At 48.9% G+C, this 12,221-nt stretch overlaps 1 protein-coding gene across 5 annotated transcripts in view; it reads left to right on the forward strand.

Moving 5' to 3' along the window:
- The window catches only part of PLB1 (phospholipase B1), a 139,453-nt gene that overhangs the window by 88,539 nt on the left and 38,693 nt on the right, over nucleotides 1-12,221 (forward strand). For all 5 annotated transcript variants that reach the window (XM_055327243.1, XM_055327241.1, XM_055327245.1 and 2 more), the window contains 8 exons: nucleotides 1,664-1,745; nucleotides 4,388-4,492; nucleotides 4,615-4,710; nucleotides 4,911-4,982; nucleotides 5,909-5,947; nucleotides 6,452-6,512; nucleotides 7,395-7,453; nucleotides 8,362-8,435. In XM_055327243.1, the coding sequence (XP_055183218.1) occupies nucleotides 1,664-1,745; nucleotides 4,388-4,492; nucleotides 4,615-4,710; nucleotides 4,911-4,982; nucleotides 5,909-5,947; nucleotides 6,452-6,512; nucleotides 7,395-7,453; nucleotides 8,362-8,435 (588 nt within the window). The remainder of the gene's footprint in view (nucleotides 1-1,663; nucleotides 1,746-4,387; nucleotides 4,493-4,614; nucleotides 4,711-4,910; nucleotides 4,983-5,908; nucleotides 5,948-6,451; nucleotides 6,513-7,394; nucleotides 7,454-8,361; nucleotides 8,436-12,221) is intronic.

Below are 12,221 nucleotides of genomic sequence, written 5' to 3' on the forward strand. Positions count from 1 at the left end.
GCCCATCTCCAGGACAGAAGGAGCCTCTCTCTGGTGTGGATGTTCTAGGCACTCACAACTGTAGGACTATTGTCACTTGTTAGAGGAGAGGGTGGTCAAATGGGAATCCAGGAACAATCTTCCCTGAGGACAGAGAGCCCTGATCCTGGGAAGGCCTTTGAAAGGCCTTCTTCATCCCCAGTCTCCAGAGCCAAACAAGGGTGGCTCCCTCTCTAATATTACACATCTCCATGACCTTCAGGATCAAGACAGCCTTCTAACCCAAGCACGAACATATCAGCATTCTTCCTGTAAGGTCTTCTGTGGACTGTTAGCCTAGGTCCCGATGGCTGTGCCCCACCCCAGCTCTGTAGCCCTCTACAGGCCCCTGCGGCAGCCCCAAGACACCACGTGGTGATTATTCATGTGCCTCTCCCCTACAGCCCTGACCTCTGTCTGAGTCATGCCAGCACAGCACAGGGGCTCCATGGCTGTTTGCTGATTGACTGAATGAATAATTCACAAGGAAGAGATTTGCTCTTGGAAATTAAGGGGTACCTTGGCTGCTACCCTGAAGATGCATGTCAAACCTCACCTGGGGGCCCAGACTGCGTGGCCCCCCGCCCCCCAGGGAAGGCCTGAGGACACCATGAGCAGGAGGATGGCTGCGGGATGACAGATGCCTATTAATGCAGCTGGTGTCAGGCGTGCTATATTTTCAGCTGCTGACTCATCCTCTGGCTCCCACTTTCTCCAGTCACTGGGCCACGCAGGGGGTTCAGTGTATTCATTTCAGAGCAGCTTACCCCAAAATTTCTTACGACCAGTCACTGCAGGGTTTTCAGGCAATTAAAGCTAATGGTTCAGAAAGCTAATGGATTCGCCAGGTCTGTTCTCAGCTCTGAAATGGCCAAGTCACTGACTGTCAGGTTAGGCAGCCTCAGGGTCACCTTGTCCTGCTGCCTCTCTGCTGTTCTGTCTCAATGGTTGTGCTTTCCTTGGAGACGTGAGTCTACTCTGAGCCATCCACACTGTCATCCCCTCTCCCGCTTCCCCCACCCCCTGGACCCAAAGCCCAGATATGCAAGATGCCAACCAGAGGAGAGGTACAGACTGGACAGAAGCAGTTTAACCAGGGATTAAGAGCTCAGGTTCAGACCAGACAGGCTTGAGTTCAAGTCCTGGCTCCCACGCATAGTATCCGTGTGACTCTGAACAAGTACTTAACCACACTGAGCCTTAGTTTTCTCACCTATAGAATGGGGTTGATAATACAACTTCTTGAATAGCTAAGAGGATTAAAGGGGCTAATCCTATAAAGCTCTTGGCACGGTAAGCATTAGGATGTGTGAGCCCCTGTGTTGATTGTGGGTGTCACTGTTAGTATTTAAAGATAGGTATGCTTTATCTGTGCTGCATGGTCTGTGCTCATTCATTCTGCAACTCAGCTCTGTAAGTCACTCCTGCAGATGTCAGAAGTAACTTTCATTTTCATGAGAAAATGCAGTTCTGGAGAACTTTCTCCAGCTTCACCTGGCACAGTTGGCAGGTTAGCCAGCCGGGACCTCCACTAGCACAGACTCCTGATACCTCCAAGTCAAATATATTCTCAATCTCAAGTCAGTGTCATGCATTCAGATGGGGATCTTGGTAGCATAAGGCCTCTCTTTGGTTTGATCTCCAGGAATCTGTGCCCCTGTGTCCTGAAGTTTGATGATAACTCGACAGAACTGGCCTCCCTCATTGAAGTGAATAAGAAATATCAGGTAAGGGGATCCCTGGGTGGCTCAGCAGTTTGGCGCCTGCCTTTGGCCCAGGGCGTGATCCTGGAGTCCCGGGATGGAGTCCTGTGTCGGGCTCCCGGCGTGGAGCCTGCTTCTCCCTCCTCCTGTGTCTCTGCCTCCTCTCTCTCTCCTCTCTCTCTCTCTCTCTCTCTCTCTCTGTCTATCATAAATAAATAAATATAAATCTTAAAAAAAAAAAAAAAGAAATATCAGGTAAGCTGGGAAAGTGTCCTAACACTGAACAGGAACTGCTGTGTGGTTTGATTGCACTGGTTAGAAAATGAGGTCATGCTTATGTTAACTTGACCCCAACCATCCAGTGTGAGGTGTGAGGTTACCACTGACCAGTTTGCAGATTTAAAGACACCCTGAAAAGTCACAGGGACTGTGATTCAGTTTATTCACATCAAGCTGTAGAGCCAAGTCACTGAACACAGTTCACCAAATCTCAGTTCCTGGCCTTACGCACACTCAAAACATTTGTCCATGGAGAATGTGTGTGTGTTTCTGACTCCTGGCTGAGAAACCCTTTCCACCTAAGACAGTCTAGAGGATTCGGTGAGATAACATGCATTTCCTCTGCCCTCCTCTCCCACGGAAACAGGTGTTTTTGAGGTACACAGAGTGAAAGAGAGTCAGCAGATGATCTCCAGACATCCTGTGGTTTGTTCATTTTAGGCCTTTTTCCGTGCACTTTGACCAGAGCAGCTGGCTCCCTTGATTATCTTGAGTTTCCCCGAAAATAATCATCCAGTCACTCAAGAGGGCAATGGTAGCCTTCTAGCTCTTCTAGAGTAAGCTACAAACAGCTACCAGGGTGGAGCCATCCTTCAAATGCATGGATTCCTTGGAGCAGAACCACTTCCCTGCTTTGAGGCAACTGCACCTATCAGGGGTGTCAGGACTCAGTGGAACGAATACTCTGGGTGACTCCCCAGCTGCACTTCCTTCTGCTATGGGCAGGCACCTCTCTGCCTCTGGTGAGGAAGTCCATGACCCGCACCAGGAAAAGGAAGGCAGCCAAGGCGATGGCCATGAGAGCAAACCTATTCCAGGTGGAACAAGTTCTTGGGTGCAAACAACAAAAACGTATGCAATGCTGGTGAATTGAAGCAGTTGTATTATTTAAGCAAACTGTCTGGAAGAGTTAAAAAGCTTAGATCTGAGACTGTGCCACCAGAAATCACCGCATCATGAAATTCTAGAGGCCAAGCCATGAGGATCAAAATCAGGACAAAGAACTAGTTCAGTGGAGACACCCCACTGTCACTGCTGCTTCTAGGAACAGAATGTAACTGCCACTCTCAGCAGAGAGGATTCTGTGCTGTCCATCTTCCTAGCACTAGTTCTGGAAGGACCCTGGCCATGTACCTAAGCCCTAGTGTAAGGGTCATTGGGAAAGCCCGCATTTGTCTTTCTCACCCTGTACAGTGGGGGGCAGGCTGCTCTCATATAGTGGAGTTTTTCCAAACATAGGAAGTGGATTCAAATGCTCTTCCCAGATCTAATCTTGATTACTACTGAGATCTAGGAAAAGTTCATGGTCAGCAACAGGAGGCCATCATGCCTGCTTCTCAAAATCATCTCCCTACTTTCTGCAAAAGCTATGGCTCCCATCACACTCCGCGGAGGTGATCATTGCTATTAATAACCACCATATGCCAGGCATTCTAGGCACTATTTCTTTTCTCAGGAGGTGCATGGTTCCACTGTGAGCCATTGTGGCTGATCCACAGAGTAAGCAGTAGCATTGGAAGGGATGTAAGGGCTCATCGAGGCCTTGCCAAACATTCTTCATTTACAGATGAGGAAATAGAGGTCCAGAAAGGGAAAGTATCTTGCCGAAAGTCACACAGCTACTTAGTGGCTTTGTGCCTTCTTTCTGGCAGACCCTGGGAAAAGTACATGGTGCCTTCTGAAATGACCCCACTAATGCTCCTGACTTCCTTCTCCAGTCAGTCTTAACCCCAAATGGTAGAAATCTGGTAAGCTGTGAAATGGCAGAGGCTAACAGAACCTGGAGCCAGAAATGGGATAACTGGTCCTCCTGGAACCGAGTCCAAGTGGGAACTATGAGAGTAACAGCTCTGTTACCCTCCTGGACAGGTCTGAGAGTCTCAAAGAAGTGTGTAGACACAGGAGCATGCATGCTCACACACGCACACAATGCACATGTGTTATAAATGGGTGTTAAATGTCATTGCTGATTCATCTTTGATTTTCGAAAAACAAATGTAGGACAGAATAAATTGAATGTAAGGATTATCCCAAAAAGACATTTAATCAAATTCATACCCTGTGCCCCGGCCCCTGCCCCAGTCTTTAATCAGAAGCTCTAAAAGGAGATCAAGCTGAAGGTCTTAGGTTTTTCCTTATCTTTCTCCACCGCCACCCCCCTCCCAAGTCTAGGTCAAATACATGCAATTGCAGTAGGGGTTGGGCAAGGTGTTGAGATAAAGGCTGATCTAAAAAGTAGCTAGATGGTTCCTGATCAGCTGAGATTTTGCTACAGATTGATCTCAAGGGGCAGATTCTGTTTAATTATTTGGCAGAGAAAGAGATTGCACCAAGCCCGAGCAGATGCGGGGAGCGCCCTGACCCTCACCCTCCTTTGCCTCCCACAGGAAGGGACTCACCAGCTGGTTGAGAGTGGACGATATGACACAAGGGAGGATTTTACGGTGGTTGTGCAGCCATTCTTTGAGAAAATGAACATGCCAAAGAACTCGGTAAAGAAAGCAAGCGTCATGGGTAAAGGAGAGCCACATGGTGCCCAGTCAGCTCTGAGTGTCACTATCATGTGTATTGGATGTCCCTATAACGTGGCCCCTCCTTTCTGCCCTATGTCCAGGAGGGGTTGCCTGACAACTCTTTCTTTGCTCCTGACTGTTTCCACTTCAGCAGCAAAGCTCATGCCCATGCGGCCAGTGCCCTCTGGAACAGTGTGGTAAGATGACTGGGGTGGAGGTGGAGGGTGAGAAGGATTCTCCCTCTGGAGTTTCAAGAAAGACCCTGGCAGAGGCCCAACACTCAGGCCATGTGATTCCCCGCACCGTAGTGATGACAAACCCCAGTCCCTGTGTCCCTCTGCCCTGCCCCATCCTTGACCTTTCCATTCTTGCCCCCTTTTTCCACTTCTTGTTTTAGCTGGAACCTGTTGGCCAGAAGACAACACAGTATAACTTTGAATACAAGATCAATATCACATGTCCAAACCAGGTAGTGTGACAAGAGCGTCCTTGCAATAGGTCTGTTGGCCTGAGGCATCTTTTCCAGGATTTTAAAGTCTCTTGGGTTTCTCAGCTCATTTCACCCCCAGTTCCCACCCCCACCCCAGACTCCAGGTAATCATCTACAGAGACCCCTCTGGTTGTACTGTAAGGGGTGACAGCCCCCGGTGGCTGGTGGTTCCTAGTGTCCCGTTGCCTCTCCATGTCCCCAGGAGCCTGAGCACAAGTCTGGGCTGCACTTGGCAGGGCACAGGAAAATGGAAGCACCATTCAGCTCTCGTTTTGGAGACTAGGGGTAATGGAGAACGTCAAGGCTGGGATGGAGCAGAAGGACACCCTGTCTCCATGTAGCCACTGCCTCCATGGCAGGATAGAAAAGCAAGAAAATGAGACCTGGAATAATATCTGCTAGGGCGATGGGGGTGGTGGGCAGTGTGTGGGCTGGTCAAATGGAAGCTAGAGCTAGGAAAGCCAACATGAACTGGGAAGGCAAAGCAGAATCAGACTGGGAACCTCTGAGCTGGGGCTTACATGGGACAGGACATCAAGGCACCTGACTTTCTTGCCTGGCAGGGTAGGAGTGGCAGGGGGTGGCAAGGGGTCTAGGGAGAAGGGGACACACACAGAAGCAGAAAGCGGTGCTCTGCTGGGAGAGGCAGGGGCAAGGAGGAGAAGGAGGGGATGCGGGGACCCCAGGCAGCTGGGTGGGAGGCGGAAAGCAGACTGGCTCACCTGGGAGCCACTGCAGGATTTATTCTACTTGTTCCTCCAAGAAGGCCCAGTGCATCCTGGGAGGGAGCCCACGGCAGTCAGCCTGGCAGGGAGGGGCTTGGGAATGTGGGCAGGGGAGGCCCAAAGGGTTGTGCAGGAAGCAAGTGGAATTTGCTGGAGTTGCTCACCGCCCTCTTCTCACAGTTCTGGCCGTTTCTGAGCACCTACAGGAACAGAGTGCAGGTACGGGCTTGTTTCTTCCTTTTGGCTCTCCACCCAGCACAGTGGGCAGCCCCTGAGCTGGGACTGGCCCAACAAGGTGGGGTGGCATTGTGGGCAAGGGTCCTGATGGGCGGCCGGGGGGATTAATGCTCTTCTGACCAGGCAGTGGACAGAATAAGCCATATTGGTAACAGCCCAGGTGGAGACCAGCCAGTCAGACCTCTTCAAAGACATAGGTGAAGACAGTTTCCTCCTCCTAAAGCTGCTGCAGAAGCAGAGGGGGCAGGGTTTGGGGTGGGGTCGTTCTGTTGATGCTCTGATTCTTGCGCTGGATGATGGGGGGCAGCCTGAACTAGGTCAGCTGATCCCCATGTGGGATCACCTAGGAGCCTTCTACAAGTGTCCTTCCAGGGTGGGACCCAGGAATCGATCTGTTTGGTAAAGCTCTCCGAGTGAGTGTGATCCCAACCAGACTTTCTGGACCCTTTCAACCCTGAGATTCTACGATTCATTCTGTGCCTTCAGGGTTATGGGAGCGAGCTGCCATGCAGGGACAGAGCCCCTTCTGCCTCGATTCCCACCTCAGGTGAGCCCCTTATGATACACCAGCACCCATGGCCCCTCCGCAAGGACTCAGAGACCAGTGAGTGCTCTGACAAGACTTGGCATATGTAACTAAATGACAGACACCATTAGGGCTGGTGCTTGCCTCCAATCTGAGTGGTTGCCTGGGACAGGTCCCTGCCTTGTCCCCCTCTGCCCTGCAGTGACATCTTTACCCCACAGGACCCAAGGTGACCAGGCCAGGAACTGTTTGCTGCCCTCTCAATTCAGCCTATTAGTTGGGGGCTCCCATATACTCCCCCTTATTGGCCCAGCCCAGTGATGTGACCTCACTGAGGCCCAGAGCCGGGGGTGGGGAGCCCAGGGAATCCCAAGAGCAAGCCAGCTCTGCGGGGTATCCTGTGGCCCCAGACTCTGCAGTCACTGCTGCCTGCAGTAGGACCAGAAAGTTCCTTGGAGTCTTCAAAAGAGATTTGGGACAGGGAAAGTCCTGACATGATTATTTCTCAGATTCTTGGTGGAAATCCAGAATGCAGTTCTAAATGGGCTGAGCATCAGACCCTGTACCACAACTCAAATGGTCCAGCGCTCACAGGGTCCTGCACTTGGGTCACAGCAGCCTCCCACACAGCCATTGCCACTGAAGTGGTAGCTTCCACTCTGCCCTACCTACTGTCCATCCATCCACCCACCCCCTCTCCTGCCTCTCCCTCAGGACCTCTCTTCCCATAGGTCCAGGATCTCTCTGTTTGGTCTCTTACGGGAAAACTCGTCATATGACATCTGCTTCTGTGGCCCAAACACACTTGTGGGCTGCATCTCTGGTCTTATTTAAGTAGGAAGCTCTAGACTCTGACTACAGGTTGCTTCCCACCGACTCAGGTGTGTCTCCCTGTCTTTCCAGTACACACCCTGAGACCAGCAGATATCCAAGTAGTGGCTGCTCTGGGGGATTCTCTGACGGTAAGGACTCTTGGGCCCCAGGTGGGGTAGGGGTGGCTGTACCAGTTCCAGGGCCTGCACCCCTGACTTCCACATTACCCTGCCCCTCTATCCTGTCTCTCCATCCAGTGGTTTGATTTTGCAGCCACTTTCTCAATCAGCTGTACAAGGGGAAAATCTTTTTCATGAGTGAACTGAATTGTCTCAGACAGTGGGGGTTTTGAACACCTAACAAGACTTTTTTAACAATTGCAAAAACATGTCATTTCAACTCAAAAAAATCTTCTAAACCTACCTGTGTGGGTGCCCTCTTCCCTTTGGATTGTGCTTTAAGAATAGCTCAGAGCCTCACATATATTCCTGCTTTGCACCTACATGAGAAGCAGCAGTCTCCACAATTGTGGCTAAAGCTCTGCTCCTAAGTTCCAAAAAACAGGACTCTCTGATCATCCCAGATGACCACTTTCTGGCAGCACTTCTAAGGCTATAAGATTGCTTCACAGAATGCCCCCAAGGGACAGAATAGAAATGTGAAGTTTGGGAAGTCTGTCCACTCCCGTCCACTCTAATCTAGAGGCTCCTTCTTCATGCTTATAGGGCAACTTTAGGAGCATAACACTGGTGGTAATAATATGGCAGTGTCTCGCATGTGCAAAGCACTTTGGAGTTTTCAAAGCTGTTTTTACATCTATGATCCAATTTAGTCATCAGTACCATCCAATGAGATCAACAGGTCATGTCCCCAGTAAGGAGGCAGCTGAGACTTAGGGAAGGCAGATAGCTGGAAGGGAGTGTGGTGAAATGCAAGACTGGTCTCTGACTTCCAGCCCAGGGTCTGCTCACACCGCACAGTGAGTGTGTTGGGCACTGCCTGCGTCCCTTTCCTCTGACTTGCTCAATTTCCTATGGATTTTGATGTGTTTTCAAAGGCTGGCAATGGAATTGGCTCCAAACCAGATGACCTTTCTGATGTCACCACTCAGTATCGGGGGCTGTCATATAGGTAATTTTAACCCTCCTCTTCCCCCCATCCAGTGCTCGGCCCCAAAAATTGGGTGAAGGGGGTGTCTCTTGTAAATGCATAAATATTAAAGAGCAATGACCAGATCTGGAAGGGGCTTTCAAAAGGAAAACCTATGTATTTGTGCAAAATGTGGCCACATGGTGAGTGGAGAGGATATATTTTACTGTGGATAACTTTTTTTCTTTAATTGTGCAGAAAAAGAAAACCAGGGTTATTGCCGGACTCCTGGGTCCACAGATCTAACATGAAATGCACCCGAAAAGCACCAAACCTCTGAATCTTCACCTGCCTGTTTGCATGTATATGCACATGTGAAGATCTCCGTCTGTTTGCTGTCTATATGTGTTTATCTGTGTCGTTCTGTACTCACGCCTCTGCCTTTACCTATATGTACACATCTGTCTGGAAAACCCTGAAATACAACACACCGCTTCAGGAGGAAAGGACGGAGACAGACTCACCAGCCCTGAGCCCTTCCCGGGTGCCTGCACCAGACTAGACACTGAGGCAGGTGTGCGAGGCGAGGTCCAGGAAACATAGGCAGATGCTCATGCTCAACTGGCAAGTGCTGAGCCTGGGTGGCTCAGACAGTTGAGCATCTGCCTTCGGCTCAGGTCATGATCTCAGGGTCCTGAGATCGAGTACTGCAACAGGCTCCCTGCTCAGCAGAGAGTCTGCTTCTCCCTCTCCCTCTGCTTCTCCCCATTCTTGTGCATGCTATCTCTCTCAAATAAATAAAATCTTGAAAAAATAAAAGATGCCTGAGGGCTACAGGAAGAGAGCAGAGGGAGTAGGAAAGCTCCCGGAGAAGGTAGGAATTGACAGATTACCAATTAGATAGATGAGAAAAGGGGCGTTCCAGGTGGGAGGCAGAAATGCTCAGGGCAAGCCAGGTGAGTGGTTGGCTGTGGGTGGGTGCTCTTCAGTTTCTTTCTTTCCCAAAGAAGTTCGTGTTTACGGAGGTTTCACAGTAATTGGCAATTAGCCCAGAATTCCAAACAACTAGAACAAGGCCAGCCAGGAGAGGGCAGAGTGCTGAGAAGTTTTGCAGCCAGAGAACACGCTTGCCTCCTCCCTTTCCTGCTAAGTGAATTCAAATGGAACATTTCTTCCAGAAAAGTGAGAAAGAACAGTGTGGGGACGGTTGAGTCTATGGCTGTTCTCTGGCCAACCTTGAGGCCAGCCCCAGAGGGGAAGGTCTTCCCAGGTGAGGGTGCAGGAGAGAGGACCCGGGCATGGGTAGCAGGAGGACCAGCCTCTGTGGTCCTCCCAGCTCCCCAGCCCCCACCTTTCCCCATCCCCACAGCTGGATTGAGGGCTTCGAACGGGCTGGAACAGAACTGGACCTTGCCTCAAACGTTACTGAGGCTGTGAGCACAAAAGAAGCCAGAGGGGAGGAAAGAAAGCAGAGCTATGACATACAATCCAGAAACAGCATGAGCTGGTGCCAGCTGTTCTGGGTTTTGCCTAGAGAAGAGGGTGGCTCCAGGTCATGGTGTGGGAAATCACACCTGGTGGTGTGGTACGGGGAAGGGAGGTGACATGCTCCACCCTACAGCCCAATGGGACAGATTCCTAGGATTCAGATACAAACAGGCAGTCTTCTGCTGGCAATGGAAACATTCAGCCTTGCTCTATTTCTCCCTCTAGGGGAGGCCAGGTGTGGCCTGATGTTTCAGTCTTCTGGTTCTAAGTCTTACTGAATAGCCTTCCCACTCAGTGGCTGCTGTGCCTTTATACCCCTTTTTTTTCTAAATGTTTCAGATACCTGCCCCAAGATCCACTCGTGTTAATGATGGAAACTGGGTCAGAGCCTGAGATACAGTTTGACACTTGGGTGAAATAGACTAGTGTTTCCCAAACAGTATTCCATGGAACACCAGCCCCCCTACAGGTTCCTGAGCAGAGCAAGATTCTTCGTATTGGGGAGGGAACATTACTCACTATATCCTTCTTGTGGAGAACTCACATGTATGTTAGCATATTTAACGCTCTGAGAAGCCTTCCCTGAAGAAATCTGCTTAAATTGTTACCTGTTTAATCCAGTGTTTCTCTTAATCCTTTCTTTGTTCACAAAACCTATTAGCATCCCCTGGGCAATGTCCATCTAGTAGACTGACCTGAGAAAAGCAATTTTCTGAAGCCATTAAAGTTTCTTATTTGGAAACAATAGGCAATAAATGATTCCAGGTAAATTAAGAATATAATTTGAGTCTCTTCCTCCAAGGAGACAAAGTGGAGAGGTGGGGACTGCATAGAGTCAGACAGGGGAGATGACCCAGAATTCTTTGGAGTTGGGTTGCCATGAGCAGGACCTGTAGGAAAAGGCTTGGCCGTGACTATTTCCAAGGCCCCTTGACCTGAGAGAACCATACAGCAGGGACAGGTGCCACCTTTGGTTAGTTTAACTGTGTGGCATGCCCAGAGGTCTTTAGAGCATTGCTTTTTCTTCAGTTGTTATAAATAAGTGTGCCTTTTTGGTATCAAAGACCAAAATAAAATTTGCTTACCAGAAAAAAAAATGTTTAAAAATTAATTACGTGTTCAATCTCACTGAAATTTCTTCCACAGATGTCTTGAGTATCTACTCTGTAATTCTCTGTGCACGACAGATGACAATAGATTAACAAAACCCAGGCTTTGAGCTCATGGTTTAATATAAATTACATTAATGAGAAGGATCACATACTAACTAGCTGTTTGATATGGGTCTGTTTTCTTTCACATGTCATATAGTTCTGATCAAAATGAGGGCTTAAATATTTTTGTGTCCATATTTATTTGTGTAATTCTCTTTCTCCTAGAAATGTTCACTCAGAGATTTCTGTAGCCTGTTGGTCTTGGTCAGCTACAGCATCTAAAACAAAGATGCTTTTAGACAAGAAATGACACTACAAAGTATTTGATGTGTGTGTTTCGGTATATCCCCATGCTTGTGTATATTTGTTTATTGAAGAAGAAAAGGAGGCTGAGTTCGAACAGAGTGATTGGAGAAGATACATGGATTTCTAATTCCCTTTCAAGTGTAAAGTGTTCTGATTAAATGCACTTAGTCAAAAGAAAGAAGGATTAGGAAGCAGCTAACGCAGCAAGCTTCATGCACAGTTGGAATAGAATCAGAAGCTTGAACAAAGGTCCAACCACTGGCCAAGTTAGGTTCAGACATGGGATGGGAGACGGGAGAGAGACACCTGAGTGAGGTATAAGGACAGGGCTCACCGGGCTTATTTCTCTCTACCGCCTGGGGCTGCGGAACCTCTGACTTGACCATCCTCGTATAAAACAGTCTTCATTCCAAGCAATTCCTTGAATGAAGAACAGCCATGACTTCAATTCATGGCCCTGTCCTCTGGAAGTCTATACTGGTGGGCTGGATGCTAACGCTGTGTTCTCAAAATCTGTTGACCTGGAATAATATGCTGGCATTGAGGAGGGAAGTGCAGGAAAAAAGGAAAAACAGTAAATACATTTGAACATTGGACTTTGTTAAAATAGAAATACTTCTCTCCTGGCCTCCCACATGTATTCAATTTAAATGCATGAAAGGAAATGTAATTTTGAGTGTGTCTTAAGGTTAGCCTGAGCACCATGAAATTAGATTCAAGTACATAAAATCAGGTTGGGCATTGGAAGGCAATGAGAGGCCATCCCCTGAACCTCCCAGTGGAATTTAGCTCCCCACTGGGCAGAGGAGAGCTAATCCATTTTCCAAAAGTTTGCAGCTCAAGCTCAAGCTGGTTTCAAAAGCTAATTAACCCCAATGTA

This window comes from Nyctereutes procyonoides, unplaced genomic scaffold (assembly GCF_905146905.1).
Source record: "Nyctereutes procyonoides isolate TBG_1078 unplaced genomic scaffold, NYPRO_anot_genome, whole genome shotgun sequence".
NCBI classification, from domain to species: domain Eukaryota; kingdom Metazoa; phylum Chordata; class Mammalia; order Carnivora; family Canidae; genus Nyctereutes; species Nyctereutes procyonoides.